At 51.3% G+C, this 15,245-nt stretch overlaps 1 protein-coding gene and 1 long non-coding RNA gene across 5 annotated transcripts in view; one reads left to right on the top strand and one right to left on the bottom strand.

Annotated features, from left to right (window-relative positions):
• The window catches only part of MAP3K14 (mitogen-activated protein kinase kinase kinase 14), a 40,612-nt gene that overhangs the window by 19,591 nt on the left and 5,776 nt on the right, over positions 1-15,245 (top strand). For both annotated transcript variants that reach the window (XM_036997071.2, XM_036997070.2), the window contains exons 2-10: positions 1,735-2,010; positions 3,392-3,461; positions 5,037-5,247; positions 5,353-5,970; positions 6,877-7,014; positions 12,470-12,599; positions 12,819-12,950; positions 13,359-13,463; positions 14,726-14,889. In XM_036997071.2, coding sequence (XP_036852966.1) covers positions 1,755-2,010; positions 3,392-3,461; positions 5,037-5,247; positions 5,353-5,970; positions 6,877-7,014; positions 12,470-12,599; positions 12,819-12,950; positions 13,359-13,463; positions 14,726-14,889 — 1,824 coding nt within the window. In that variant the 5' untranslated portion in view covers positions 1,735-1,754. The remainder of the gene's footprint in view (positions 1-1,734; positions 2,011-3,391; positions 3,462-5,036; positions 5,248-5,352; positions 5,971-6,876; positions 7,015-12,469; positions 12,600-12,818; positions 12,951-13,358; positions 13,464-14,725; positions 14,890-15,245) is intronic.
• Positions 1,949-14,729, bottom strand: LOC108386998 (uncharacterized). Of its 3 annotated transcripts, XR_012130814.1 has the most exons (6): positions 13,326-14,729; positions 12,438-12,551; positions 11,603-11,762; positions 10,053-10,310; positions 8,628-8,811; positions 1,949-2,118 (listed from the first exon to the last, which is right to left on the bottom strand). It is a non-coding gene; the product is annotated as an uncharacterized lncRNA (long non-coding RNA). The 3 variants fall into 3 exon arrangements; XR_001850705.3 differs by lacking the exon at positions 13,326-14,729 and having other exon boundaries at positions 12,438-13,299; XR_012130815.1 differs by lacking the exon at positions 13,326-14,729 and having other exon boundaries at positions 11,603-11,758; positions 12,438-13,299.

Here is a 15,245-nt window from a genome sequence, read left to right as displayed (position 1 = left end):
TGTAAACATGCCTCTAATATTGTTAGGCTTGGAGGATTTGGGGTTGTTTTTAAGATCGTGTTTCCCCTGGTAAAGAGGCTGGGAAAGGTACACGCTACCATAGGCCCTAGATCGGTTCCTTTTTGGAGGTAGAAGGGGTTGAGCAGGTAAGGGATGGGACGGAAGCATGCTTACAAGAAAAGCAGCCTGCCTTGGAGGACTTTCCCCTACCTGGAAATCAGAATACCCCTTAGACTTCTTCAGTCATCAGGTAACCAGGAGGTGCCCATTCAGCTCCCTCAGCATCCAGCCTTCAGGACCAAACCCCGGCATCCACGCTGAAAGCTGGAGCTGCTTGGAGTTCAGAGCCAGTAGGCCCTTGAAGGCAGAGCTCTAAGGATCAAATTAGCAGTGACCAACACACTCATTCCACCCTCACCCCACCTCCAGCTGAGCTGGCTCAGCCTTTCATAGCCATTGGGTGTTTCGGTAGGAGGAAGGCTTCAGCATAGTGTCCTCACTTCCCACTGTCTCCTTTAAGCTTCCAGCCTGATAGGGCAGAGGGCCAGAGGCATTTGGGGTTTGGTTTCACATGGTCTGCCTTTCTGCCCCAAGAGCAAGCAGAGGCATGATCCAGAATGAATGGCATTATAGCAGAAGACTGCATCTGTTAGTAACAGCTTTAAGACCAACCTGCCAGCAGACACCACTTATTAAAAACCTGTCTGAATTTAATGCCTTCTCAGACTTTATCTAAACCAAGTCATGACCCAGAAGGGCCCTGGCCTCTGAGAGTTCACCATCCCAGTCAAATGGTAACAGTCTCAGATTAGTGCTGTCTCTTTCACAACAATTCCAGTTCACAAACCATTTGCACAGATTGTCTCAATGCTGGGCCGACTCTCCCTTGTAGCTGCCTAGTAACACCCACGGCTGATGGAGATAGACCCCAGAGAGAGGTAAATTCTTATCCTTGGTCCTCCTGTTTCTAGGGGTATAGGTTGGTGTTGGGAGCTCTAATGTAAACTGCACTACTAAGATCACCTAAAAGAAAAGTGATCCCTAGGAAAGGTTTTCAGCAAGTAAGTTTGGAAATCACAGAGGAATCACGTCAATTCCTCCTGGAGAGCCACGGACAGATGATCCTGGGGAGGCGCCAAGTACTGGGGCTGTCATTTGCATGCTCATATTTTAAACTTTGTAAAATTTCATATATATGCATGTGTGTGTGTGCATATATATACTTCCTACTAGGGAATGAAAACTTGATTTTCCCCACTTGGAGAAAAGCCACGTTGATAGTGTAGACATGTCCTCTAAGAAGGCAAGCCTTGTTCAAAGTCAGTGAAGTGCCTGATGGTTTTGGAGCATAGGATCCACCACTGTGTTCTAGGGAAGCAAATTTCCCCACAAACAAGAGAAAAAGATTCAGCCATTATTTATAAAGGCAAGAAAGAACCAACCCAGATGTTTCTGCTGTGGCTGACTGGGAGGAGGTGGGCTGGAATCCTCTTTTATTGGGCAAAGCAGAGGAGTCTGTTTTTGGTGGTGTGCCAGTAGGACTGTGGGGGGCTTACACCACATGGAACAATCATAGATGTTGAGAGGTTGTCTCCTTTGCCATTTGAGATGTTTGGAGGAGAATGTGGCATAAAGAAACAGAGACCCTTTTCCTCCTGCTTTTCTCCTCTGACCCAAACCAGCCCTGGGCCCCTTGGGGTCTGGGAGTGACCCCTTCTGTGTTTGGTCTCTCAGTGTGAGCGTGAGCCTTGGAGATGGCAGTGATGGAAATGGCCTGCCCAGGCGCCCCTGGCTTGGCGGTCGGGCAGCAGAAGGAGCTCGCCAAAGCCAAGGAGAAGACACAGGCCATGGGGAAGAAAGAAAGCTCCATCAACAAGCTTGAGGCCGTGGAGAAGAGCCCAGTGTTCTGCGGGAAGTGGGAGATCCTGAACGACGTGATTACCAAAGGCACGGCCAAGGACGGCTCCGAGGGAGGGCTGGCAGCCATCTCCATCATTGCCCAGGCTGAATGTAAGGGGCCCGGATTGGGGCTGGTGGCAGGGTGGGCGGGCGTCTGGGTCTGCAGGCAGGTGCAGTCCTCGTGCAAGGGCGGCTGTGCACAGGTGAGGCTCAGGACCCCTGTGGAAAAGGGAGGTCAGGGTGACTGCTATGAGATTCCCACAAGTCACAACTTGGGGATTAAGCTAAGAATGAGTGTGACGCGGGAGCTATAGTTGTGTTAGGGAGTGGGATGCAGGAAGGGAGAAGTGGCAAATGGAGGCTTCTGCCCATCATAACCAGAGCAGGGAGGAGAGCTGGGAGGCAGGAATGCATGGGCTGCCCAGGTCCTGGGGATCTTGGCAGGATCGTCAAGCAGACCATTAGCCTTCCGCTGTGACCTTGAGCAGCCTAAGCATCTCTGGAGAGGCCCCAGACAGGAAAGGCCAGGTCTCCTGGAAAGCCCCTTTGTGGCCCGTAGGCTTTGCACCACCTTCCACCTCGAGGTGGCCCCGCCCTGAGAATGAACACCTGCTTTGGGGCCTGCTGGGCCAGTCAAGGGGCCAAAGGCCACTGCAGGGTGAGGCCCCCTCTGGGCCTTTGTGCTTCCACTCATGATACCTCAAAATGACTCGGAATGGTAGCTGCCACCAGAACCTAAGACACTCCCAGGAGGGTGGGACCCAGGAGCCCTCCTCTCCCCCCACACCTACCCTGTAACCCAGGAGCATTCTTAGGGTGGAGCCTGCAAGACCAACAGCTCATGGTAGCATTTTTCCACTTATACGTACGCCTAGGATACTCCACAACACTAACAATACTTCCAGCTGCCAACAACATAAAAATAAAATGACAATTTGAAACAATAAAAATTACAAAACTAACTTCACCCCTAATTATTCTATCCACAATAGCACTTCCACTCACCCCTATCATATCAATATCCACAATCTATCCACAATAGCACTTCCACTCACCCCTTCCTCTCATTTTCCACTTCCTTCTGGCTGGTTTTGAGGCAAGATGAGAGGATAAAAATTAAATTGGAATGAGTAACATAATGTTATACACACACACACACACACACACACACACACATACACACATACATATATAACTATATAATAGTTTCTGTTGGCCTCTGCCAGGCACTGCGTTGGGTCACCTCACTTAAGCTTCAGCTGTGAAGTAAGTGGGTGCCCCCACAGTCCCATATTAGAGGCATGCCTTCTGCTCCTGACCTCCAGCTGGAGGGTGGGGTGAGGGGCTGAGACAGTGAGGGCTGCTGGCATTGGCAGTTGTAGGTGGTCTGGGAAGGAGAAGTGCCCCAGGAGGGTAGTATCTCTCCTAAGTGCTGAACTCCTGTTTGTTCACTCCACTGTGCTTGTTCAACCCCTTCTCTTTTACTTACAAGGTGAGAATAGCCAAGAGTTCAGCCCCACCTTTTCAGAACGGATTTTCATCGCTGGGTCCAAACAGTACAGGTAAGGAGGCAAGCTTGAGTGGGACCCAGGGAGCTGAAACCGGAGCCCTCGCTCCCCCAGCTGCTTGCCCAGGCTGCTCCCAAGTGACCCCTGGCACCCTCCCTCAGCACCTGTGGTTCAACTCTTGGAACCCACCCAGGCTTTCTTGGCTGAGCTGCTCTCTCGGCCAAATAAGCTTTTCAAAAGCTTTTCACGGAGTGTGGATGACTGCCTCTGGGTCCCATCAACTTGACATTTATTTTTATTCCCCTCAGAGTCCTTGCTGCTCCCCTCGTTTCCCATCAATAGGGAGGGTGCTGGGAACAGGAGTCACTTTCCCACTGGTGCGTGACCCGAGTGCAGGCCCGGAGGGGCTCTAACTGTGGGAGAAACCTGCTGGTGTCTTTTCTCCTGAGAGATACACCCAAGGAGGGATGGAGGCTTAGAAACAGGTGGGGCCACAGACCTGAAGCTCAGGGACCCTGTGGAAAGAAAGCTGGAGGGAGGCTCAGTGTTTTCCCAGGCACCCTGCCCCCAAAGATGATTTTTGGCAAAAGATGAACCTGAAAACAATTCCCTCCTCTACCACCAGGTGGACCTTTTTACCATTGGAATTTGGAAATTGCTAGTGATAAAAAGATTGTGGGGAAGACCGTGGGGAAGGCTGCTGCCTTGAACCAAAAACGCTCAGTGTTTGGTCAGATTCTTTACACTCTCCCAGATGCCTTTTGGCCCAGGGTAGGGGGTTTCTGATGGACCTACTGCTTTCAGCTGCCTGAGAGAAACCTGTAGCAGCCCTTCAGGACTTGGGTGGGTCTGCCTCCCTTGTCAGGGGGATGGGGGCAGAAGATGAGGCCATGGGGAGTGGCTGAGGCTGCCGTCTGCTCCAAAGCTGTTTGGCAGCAGCCCTTTTTAGAAACTCTTGTGTTGCCAGTGCCTTCGTACCTGGCAAGGGTAAGAGCCAACTTAGATCTGTGACGGAGGTGAGCCCCTAGGCCGTCAGAGAAGGGCAGGCTTCCCTGGTACTAGCCCAGGCGTCTGTGTGTGCAACTCCTCACATTCCTACACCAGCCAGGCATCTCCAGGAACCAGGGGGGTGAAGGTGAACAACCTCAACTGTTCCTCCTGCCAGAGGTCATAGAAACAAACCCTCGTCAATCAGAGCTGAGATTGCCCACCGTGGAGTGCGGCCCTCTGAGTCGCACACCCCCTTCCAGGACCTTGCCAGAGGCAGCCCTCCTTGGAGAGCAGCAAGAGAACGCTGTGTCTACCCCACACGCTCCTCCCCCCAGCAGAGGAGAGGGGCTCACCTGTCACAACAGTGATAACTGCTGCTTATTGGCAGCTGGCTTTGGGGTCGGGCACAGAGATAGGCTGATTCACTTAAACCTCATCTCCACCTGTGTGGCAGAAAATACCACCCCAATTTTAAAATAAGAAAACTGAGGTTCCCTGTGGTTTAGGAACTTTCCCACATTCACACAAGTACTAACTAGGCTGGGATTTACCTTCGGGTGGATATGATTCTAACGGCAGCTACCTGTTAGGTCTTCCTGCCTCCCCACACTCAAAACGCCTATCTGTCCCATTTGACAGCCAGTCCGAGAGTCTCGATCAAATTCCCAACAATGTGGCCCATGCAACCGAGGGCAAAATGGCCCGTGTGTTTTGGAAGGGGAAGCGTCGCAGCAAAGCCCAGAAAAAACGCAAGAAGAAGAGCTCAAAGTCCCTGGCTCAGGCAGGAGTGACCTTGGCCAAACCCCTCCCCAGAACTCCTGAGCAGGAGAGCTGCACAGTCCCCGTGCAGGTGAGACCTGTCACCACACCCCAGGCCCCAGACTCCTGGGGCCTTTGGATTGGTGCTGCTGCCTTATCCCTGGCCCTGTGTCCTAACCTGCATTTTCCCCCACAGGAGGATGAGTCTCCGCTAAGTGCCCCATATGTTAGAAACACCCTCCAGTTCACCAAGCCTCTGAAGGAGCCAGGCCTTGGCCAACTCTGTTTTAAGAAACTTGGGGAGAGCCTGCGGCCAGCACTGCCTCGATCGGAACTCCATAAACTGATCAGCCCCTTGCAGTGTCTAAACCACGTGTGGAAACTCCACCACCCCCAGGACATAGGGCCCCTGCCCCAGCCCTCTCACCCCTTCCCCTACAGTAGACTGCCCCATCCCTTCCCATTCTACCCTCTCCAGCCCTGGAAACCTCACCCCTTAGAGTCCTTCTTCCTGGGCAAACTGGCCTACATAGACAGTCAGAAGCCCCTGCCAGGTCCATACCTGGGCAAACTGGCCTGTGTAGACAGTCAGAAGCCCTTGCCTGGCCCACACCTGGAGCCCGGCTGCCCAACTCGCGGCACATGTGAGAAGTTTTCTGTGGAGGAATACTTGGTGCATGCTCTGCGAGGCAGTGTGAGCTCAGGCCCGGCCCATAGCCTGGCCAGCCTGGCCAAGACCTGGTCGGCAGGGGGCTCCAAGCCCCAGGGGCCCAGCCCCGAAACAGAGGACAGCGAGGGAGTCCTGCTTACTGAGGTAGGCGATCCCCCAAACACAGGTACACACACCACCACCACCCGACTCCAGGGCTAAGAGCCTCAGCTAGGAGTCAGGGGGCACCTGCGGCAGGAGGAGCATCACTCAGAAGCTGCCAGACCTGCTTTCTGGTTCCCACCCTTTGGGGAGAAGTTTTCTGTCTTTATCAATGTCACTGATGCATGTGATAACGAGTTAAATAATGGAGAAGTACTTCTCATTGATGAAAAGCAGTGGCCCCCTACTCTACTCCCAGACTCCCTTTTCAGTGTTTGAACTTTTTCTGTGTTCTTCTGGTTGGTTCCCTCCGTGTTGCTGATGGTGTATACATGTGTGGCTGTGTTTTACAAATAATACATAGGCTGAGAAATAGGAATAAGCAAACATCAACTGCAGATGTTACCTTTCACGCCCGAGATGAAAAAAGGACTCTGCCCATCTTCACTACCTGCCTGCCTGCCCCTTTCTTCTAGTTCTCTTACTAGAGCACTTTGTACCTCTAAGTGATTTGCCAGACTTAAATTTTCAGGTTTTATGCCATCCAACTTTGACATCCCTGTGCCCTGCCTCTCTTCACTGTCCCTCCCTTTCTCCTACTTTATGGCTCACTGTCCAGGTTATTGGCCGTTTCATCTCTATCCCACAACCCCTAGCCTGGGAAGGTTTTCCCATCATAGGGATTGGCTGGCCTGGGGCATCCGTGAAGCTCTCCTTTGCCTTCTTATTCCCGTCACCCACTCTGGTCCTGCCCCTCCAGAGCCCTGCCTCAGACCTGGCACTGTCTTTGGTTGTGGGGGCTCAGCAGCCCGGTAAGGGCCACTGGCTGGACAGTCTTCTTCACTGTAACCCTTCGTCCCTCCACCGCTCTGACCACTGAACCTGGCCTCTCTCTCCTGCCAACCCCAGAAACTCAAGCCGGTGGATTATGAGTACCGAGAGGAGGTCCACTGGGCTGCACGCCAGCCCTGCCTGGGCAGAGGCTCCTTTGGAGAGGTGCATAGGATGGAGGACAAGCAGACCGGCTTCCAGTGTGCTGTCAAAAAGGTACACCAGAAACAAAAAGGCACGCCAGGGCTCCAGTGCTGAAGAGGGAAGCCAGGCAGGTGGCCTGCGGTTTTCCCTCTGCTTTCTTTCAAGGATAGTCACAGCCTAGTCAAAAGATAGGGTGGCCATGGATCTGACCTGTTAACAGAGTCTGATTATGGCTAGGCAGCTGGGTCAGCTGGAACCAGAAGGGAGCGGCCGCAGTCACACAGCCCTGCCTGGGAGCTGCCCTCCCTATGTGTGTAAGCGAGAGGGAGGGAGAGACTGCGCCTGCAGCCCTAGCCACTCCTGACGCCCAGGCCTTTAGGGAGCCAGGCAAAACCCAGAACGCAGTTGGGTCTTTGTGAACTTCACATTGAGCTGAAACCCCTAAACCACTTAGTGCGGCTGCCCACACCTGGACCGGAAGGTAGTAACAAGAGCAATAGCCTCCACCTAATACGTGCCTTCCAGAGGAGGCCATGCACTTGGGGAGTCAGATCTGAGGTGGGCTCTGCCTCCTGGTGGCCAGCTATGTAGGTCCTGGGAGATGGCCATCATGAGGAAATGAGATCCAGGTTTATCTGGCTTAGGATTCAGCTTTGAACCACTCTGCAAGAAGGAGTGTGGGAGGAACACTCACGGTTCTAGGATTTTGGTTCAAGGCAGAAGCGTGTATCATCCCTCCCGCTGCCTCATCTCAACAATGTTAGAACTGGAGACCAGAGAGGGCAGTGTGCCTTGCACAGAGCCACCCTGGAACTGAGGCCTCCTCCCGTCAGATCACACTGTCCTGGCCCAGCAGCCGCAGACCTTGAGGGGTGTCGACCCTGTGCCCCTGCGATGTCTTTTCTCCTACCACCAACTCTCAGCTCATTGTGATTGGAAGCTGCCTTGTCCTTGGCCCAAACAGTCCCAGAGCTGGCACCCAGGACCTCAGAAGGCAGAAATCAGGAACATTTCAGTGGGCCATTTCCTTGGCCTCAGCAAGGGGAAACAAGCTAGCTCAGAGATGGACCTTATTTCAAATGACCTTTGTCAAGGGCACACTGATCCCCAAGGAAAGGGACCAGAGAGACCAGGCAGGCCCAGCATGCTCAGGCCCCCTGCAGAGTGACACCACCAACCCCACCACTCATGGGTGCCTGTGGCTTTAAGGGTGTGATGCAGAGAAACCTGGCTGCCCTGGCTTATCTGTGGGCCAGGGTGGTAAGAGTTCTCGAGTTTGGGCCTCAGGGCAATGGGATGAGAGAGGGGACTATCCATAGGTATTACCCCAGACTTCAGGTGTACTGTGTCAGACAAGCAAGCTGCCCCTGTCACCCCCACTGGCTGAAACACGTGCTGAGTTCTTGCCAGCATGGGCTGTCATCTTCTGCTGGGATGCCAAGGCCACGTGCCTGGCCTCCGCAGCTGCAGGTCCCTCCCTCAGCCACCGGAGAAGGCTCAGCTGTCCCTCCTGGAGGCAGGGGGCGGAGGTCGAGAGTGTGAAGTGTCCTGGAGATCAATGCCCAGTGCTGGGGAGCTTAGTCACTGGGCTTCTCAGCTGTTCTCCTGCTGAGGTTCTCAGAGTCCTAGGCAACATGGTAAACAACCCTAATATAGTAGAAGAGGGCAAATACTCCATTTCTCACCTCCCAAGCCAGTCAGAAAACCTCCAAGCACACAGACCCCTGAGAGCCAGAGCAGCTGCTTGAGCCCACCGGAGCCGCCGCTTAGACCTCCGCCTCCTCCAGCGCAGTCTAGTGGGGATGGCTTCTTTCATGTGGAGAGGGTCGGGCAGGCAGTAGTGTCCTTCGGGATTATCAGCTGGAAAATCTAAGCAACAGTTCCCCACGGAGTGGGTGGGAGAGAGGTCAGAGGTCAGGCTGCACATAGGATCCAAGCAAGTCTGTGCACCTTCCCATGCTCCCCGTGGAGGGCCCAGCACAGGGGTGACAACAGCACTCCCTTGGTCCTCCCTCTAGACGTGTGGCCCCAGGTCAGATGCTGATTGGTCACAAGACTAGGGCTTAATGTAGGGTTTTTGGTTTTTGTCTTTTAAGGTTTTGTTTAATCTTTTAATTGCAAATAAATATAGGCTCATTATAAAAAAATTCAAATGATACCCCAAAAAGCAAATGTCTCCCTATTCCCCCAATCCATTCTCAGAGGTCACCATCTTTTGACTTAAACCTTTTTAGACTTGTTATGCATATATACATATGTAGTTTATTAAAATGAGATTGTACTCTAGAGGTTGTTCTGCACGATGTTTCTTCATGTAATGGTGTATCATGGACAGATTTCCTTATTGGTACATGGACATCTCTTCGGTGCTTTTTAACAGCCAATGTCTAAGTTCTTAGCCTAGTTAGAGGATGAATTCATAGGCTCCATGAACTCATGGAGCTTTATTCTAACGTGTGTATGTGTGTGGCATGTATGGATGCACACACATTTTTGATGGGTAAGGGTCTGTATCATTTATCAGATTTTTGAAGGGATCTGTGGTCGGAAGAGTTAAAAACCATTTATTTGAGAACATCTGGCTGGAGCATGGAGTTCCGGGAGCCTCCTTTTTGACTCTGCCAGTGATCTGGAATAGTGTGGCCTTGGCCAAATCAAGACAGCTGTTGCCAAGCACTTGCTCTGTGCCAGACACTGCGCCAGGGGCTGGAGACAGAGGTGCGGAATCTACACTCCTGACCGAAGGGGCTCAGATTATAACAGGGAGTGGATATTTACATGGTGTGAAGGTGGTAGAAGCAGCCGTCAGCCAGGGACATGGGCGAGGTCAGCCTGGACGAATGTTGAGAAGGAAAGCAGAACAAAGAAGGGAGACTTATCTCGATGGTGATGAGGAAATAGGGGACAAACCCCCTAATATTTATCAGGCTACTCTGTGCCCCAGACTGCACTAGTCACTTTCATGTATTTTATGTTCCTGGGAATCTTTAAAAGAACTTATAGAGAGTTATCTCCTTTTTTACTGATGAAATAAAGCAGATATGCATACTAAAGAAAACAAGAGGGGATATTTTCCAGAAGGCAAAAGTGATCCCCAGTGTCAAGCATACCATTAAGCAGAGGGAAGTGGCTCGTGGCTTGTGGCTTTGGCAATTAGGTGATTGCTGAGCACACTTCCATCCAGGTGTGCTCACTCCTGGGTGTCTGTAAACACGTTAGGATTTAAAGGCTAATACACCTGGAATGGCCTTTGGTGAGGCAGGGTAGCCAGCAGCTCTGGAGTCAGGCTTCCCCAACCACAATCCCAGCTCTGATACTTTATACCCAGTGACCTTGGGCAGCTTCCTTGTCCAGGCTTCAGCTTCTGTCTGTAAAATAGAGATAATGAGAATACCACCTCATAGGCTATATTGTAAGTTATAAATAACTAATGCTTATCAAGTGCTTAGAATAGTGCCTGGCATGTAAGTAGGCATTAAATATTAGCTCTTGTTAACATCTTCAGCACAGTTCAGCCCCTCACTTTACAGGTGGGGACACTGAAGTCCAGAGAGGAGAGGTGGGTTAGAAGGCCCAGGTGCTTTCTCGCCACCAGCCTCCCTCAGGACTGCCCTTCCAGCTTGCTCTCCCGGGGGCTGGCACATTCTTCTAAAGCACCCTGTTTCGAAGAGTCCCCTCTGATCCCCTCTGGTCTGGGTAAGTGGGAAGGTTTTAACATTGCTGGGACACTCTGAAGGATTGAAGGATTTCTTAAAAGTTAAATCAGAGATTCCCAAACTTTCCTGGTTTACAGCTCTTAATGTCTCAGTAATTTTTCATGGCACCCCAGGCCAAAACAAGTACATGACAGTTCCATGTATTACATTATCAGGTCAAATAAGTCTTTATCCTAACAACTTAGTCACCATTTGAATAACAATACATTCAAGTTGAAAATTTTTTCTTCTGTTCTCAACCATAATTACTAATGGGAGGTATGCCTCATTGGCCTGCCGACCTTCTCAAACTTTGAAATCAGATTGGACACCATTCACCTTCATTTCCTGCTCCACATTTTCCCTGAAGTGCCTTTTTTGTCACAACACCCTCCAAAACTTACATAAAAATAAATAATCGGAGACTGCATCATGATCTAATATTGAAACAGAACTACCTTATGCTAGTAGTTTACAAAGCGTCCTGCAAATATCAATCATCACTCTTTCTTTCCAATATGTAAAATTGCCTGTAGCATCCCAAGGTGTTTCATTTCAACTCACAGCTCAGGAGCAGTAGGGTCAAAGACGTGTGCGAACACAAATCCTGCTGGTGAGTTAGTTCCAACTCAGGTTCAGAGCTGGAAACACTGACAGAGTCAGACTTGATGAAAGTTGACTAACCAACCCAGATATTTTGTAAGTAACCAGAAGAGAGACATTTCCCACTGATAGGCAAAAGTCCAATAGCCCCAAAGCCCCACATCGGCAGAGCTGCTGTTTGCCAAGTCAGCAGGTCTCCCAACAAAACCCTGCCCAGTCCTGACTGATTTATAAGAGGCCGCTTTTGTGCCCCCTGGTGCCCACTGGTGGTACCTCTCCAAGCTAACAGGAAAATCAGCCACAGCTCCAAAGGAGGACAAGTCTTTAATAGGAAGTCCAGGTGTTTAACAAGCGGTTCTTACTTGAGCTGGAGGGAGGAAGTGGGGAGCTGGCATTTTTGAGCACCCACTGGTCACCAGGCCTGTTGCTGGTCGTTATCCCTCCAAGTCCTCTCTCTCAGGATCAGATGCCAGTATCGCCACCATTTGCATGTGGAAACACCGCTTAGGGGACGTGATCTACCTTTGAAAATGACCAAGGCAGATTCTTAGCCTAGGATGTTTGTATCCAAGGCCTATTTCTTCCCACCATGTCCTGCTGGTCCCTGCAGAAAGGAGTGGGTGGTTCCAGGCCCGCCAGTCCACTGCAGGAGGCGCCTTGGCCAAGCCCCTTCCCAGAAGCCTCTCCTATGCCCTGGGGAAACAGCTGCAAACAGAATAAACAAACACTGCCCATCTACATGGATATTTAAGCCCTTGGGAAAGAGGATAAATTATGAGTTGAGAGAAGTGCCGAGAAGGATGCTGAGGATCCAGAGACACTGACAGAGCCAGTCTTGGCCGCATTAGCTCTGGCTACAGAGAAAGCCAGCATCTGGAAAATAGACATGGGTGTTGATAAGCAAAATGTCTCATGTCCTAGATAGACGCTGCCAGACATTTGGGCTGGGGAAGAAAGTTCTTTGGCAAATTTGGGGGTGGGTAGCATGCCAGGAGACTGTAGTTTTGTGTGACTGTTTTTACACACATCAGCCCTGTAGCAATTGAATCAAGTACTAGTTGGCCTTGACCCCCAGGGTCCAGTTCAGTCTCTCAGGTCGCAGTAGGCCCACCAGAGTCCTACCTGGCTTCAGACTCGTCACTTAAAATGCATGGTCTCTGTGCAGGGTATGCCGGGGAGCTAGCCTTAGGCCCTTACCCTGACTTGCAGCCACCTCTGGGCCCTTCCAGGTGCGAGTAGAAGTGTTTCGGGCAGAGGAGTTGATGGCATGTGCAGGACTGACCTCACCCAGAATTGTCCCTTTGTATGGAGCTGTGAAGGAAGGTCCTTGGGTCAACATCTTCATGGAACTACTAGAAGGTAAAAAGCCAGGTGCCGCTCTTTCTCCCTCAAAATTCTGAGCCAAGGATTTCCCCAAGTCTTGCCTAGATCCCCAGTCAATCCATTTTTAACCTCTTGACCCTGTGACATCAGCAGAAAAGGCCTGCTTTCCACCGCCTGCCCTGTGAAGGCCCTTGCCCCTGGCATGCTTGGAGGCCTGGAAAAGCCACGTGTAAAGACTGGCCATTGGTCTCCTAGGTGGCTCGCTGGGCCAGCTCATAAAGCAGAAGGGCTGTCTGCCAGAAGACCGGGCCCTTTACTACCTGGGCCAGGCTCTGGAAGGGCTGGAGTACCTCCACACCCGAAGGATTCTGCATGGCGATGTCAAAGGTGAGGCACAGGCCCCCACGCCCTGGTCCCCTGTGGGCTCCTTCCCCGTCCCATCCTACTTGATTTTCTCCCAGATCTGGGCCTGCCTGGTCATCTCCTGTAGCAGGGCCTGGGCGAGGCTGACGGTGCTGTACCCGTGTGAAGTGGGAATGTGTGCTCCCAGCCCTCTGTCTGGCAGTCTCCCCAGGAATAAACTGCTCCTGTCCCCTCTCCCTCAGAGATCCGGCCTGATGCCTGCCCCTACCCTGAGCTGATACCCTCCTCCCTTCCTCCATGACTAATGAAACTAATCAGAAGCAGCAGCTGCCACGTAGGGTCAGCCAGAAAATTGCCTCACTGGAGGTCCAGATTGGGCAGGGGCCCAAAATGACTCACCTGTTCCTCCTCTTCTCTGGGGCGGCCTGGCAGCTGACAATGTGCTCCTGTCCAGCGATGGGAGCTGTGCCGCTCTCTGCGACTTTGGCCATGCTGTGTGCCTTCAACCTGATGGCCTGGGGAAGTCTTTGCTCACAGGTGAGCCTCCCACATGATAATAGCCAGTAGCCTTTACTAAACATTAGCCATGTGCCTTCTGCACTTTCCATAATGGCAATCAGAGATGTGAGTACTTTGTGTCCACGACTATATTCCAGCCCACAACAATCCTGGCTTAGAAGGCTTTTGTTGGTAGGCTTAAATGCAGTGCACGTCAGGGGCTCACTGCTGATGTTCCACTACACAGAGAAGGGAGTCAAAGGGCCGGCACCGTGTGCTCGGCCCCAGGTCCTCTGCCTCAGAGCCCCCATGGCTCCACTCCTTGTGTCCAGCCCTTTTGGAGGAGCTGGGCTCCCAGCTTGTGATCTCAGCCCTCCCGTGCCTCTGAGAGCACAGTTTCTAGAAGCATGATAGGAAAGCTATCCAAGGGTCCTGGGCTCTGTAACTGGAGAAATGTGTTTTTAACTTATTTTTCTGATGATTAATCCATGCCCATTTTTGAATAGTTGGCAACTACAGAGTTAAGTGGAAGGGGAGGAAAAAAATTCTCACCATTCCTCTTGCCCAGAGAGATAATCATGATTATTTTAGATAATTCCTTCCAGGTCCTTTTTTTTCTATGCATAGTTAAGGCCATTATAACACAATTTTGTGTCCTGCTTTATTCATTGATAGCATTAAGCATAACATTATTTCATTTTGAGCAAAAGAAAAACAAACACAAGTGATTTCTTGTTGCTAAAGGACTGTGTTGGTAATTCTGAAGATGTAAACTGAACAGGGACACCTGCCCTGCACTTCCAGATAACTTAAGTGTTTTTTCTTATTATAGAAATAATTTCTAATATCTTTTGCTGAAAGGACAGCTAAGATAAAAAAATACAAATCACCAGGAAAAAATACTGTTCACACCTGGTGTCAGTCCTTCAAGTCATTATGCACATGTGTTTTCTTTTTCCTTTTTTCCCACTTGTTAAAATTTCAGGAACATTATGCCATTAATTGGTCTCCTACAGCCTAATTTTCAATGTCCAGGCCCCTCCTATTTTTAATAAGCACTTTAAGGGTTTGGTCCAAAGGGCTGAGCCTGTACTTTGGTTACTATATTCTTTGTACCAGTCCCCAGCAGAATCCAGCTTAGCTCTTCCCCTGCAAGTTTGATTTAGAGGCCTTATCTCTATATAAAGTACTTTAACAGAGACAGATTCAGGGTATCTCAGGAATTGCCTGAAGTGGTCATTGCCGAGGCTCTTGGCCGTCAGAGTTCACAGGTGACTTTTTGGTCTCTCTCTTCTTCTCAGGGGACTACATCCCCGGCACAGAGACCCACATGGCTCCAGAGGTGGTGATGGGCAAGCCCTGCGATGCCAAGGTGGATGTCTGGAGCAGCTGCTGCATGATGCTGCACATGCTCAATGGCTGCCACCCTTGGACCCAGTACTTTCGAGGGCCGCTCTGCCTCAAGGTCAGTGACAGCACCTGGGATGGCCAGGAGGGAAAGCCAGCCTGCCTACGGGACCCAGGCTGCAGGCTCGAGGTGGCCTCCCATTTGGGCCACTGTTCGGTGGCAGAGGAGAGCAGGAGGAGGCCTCATCCTAAAGGTGGGATTCCGACTAAAATACTTCCACCCAAACCTGAGGGTTCAAGGGGAGACCCTAGATGAGGACATAACTGAGTCATGGCAGGTCAGGGCTCTCTTCCGTCCACCCCCTGGGCTACCTCTGCAGGCTGCCTGGCTCTGTCCTGCACCACTGGCCCCTTTTGTCCCTTTTCTTAGAAAAGCACCAGCCCTCACTGTAGCCCAGGCCACTCCAGTCCTTG

This window comes from Manis javanica, chromosome 4 (genome assembly GCF_040802235.1).
Source record: "Manis javanica isolate MJ-LG chromosome 4, MJ_LKY, whole genome shotgun sequence".
NCBI classification, from domain to species: Eukaryota; Metazoa; Chordata; class Mammalia; order Pholidota; family Manidae; genus Manis; species Manis javanica.
This window is presented reverse-complemented; position numbering and strand designations above follow the sequence as displayed.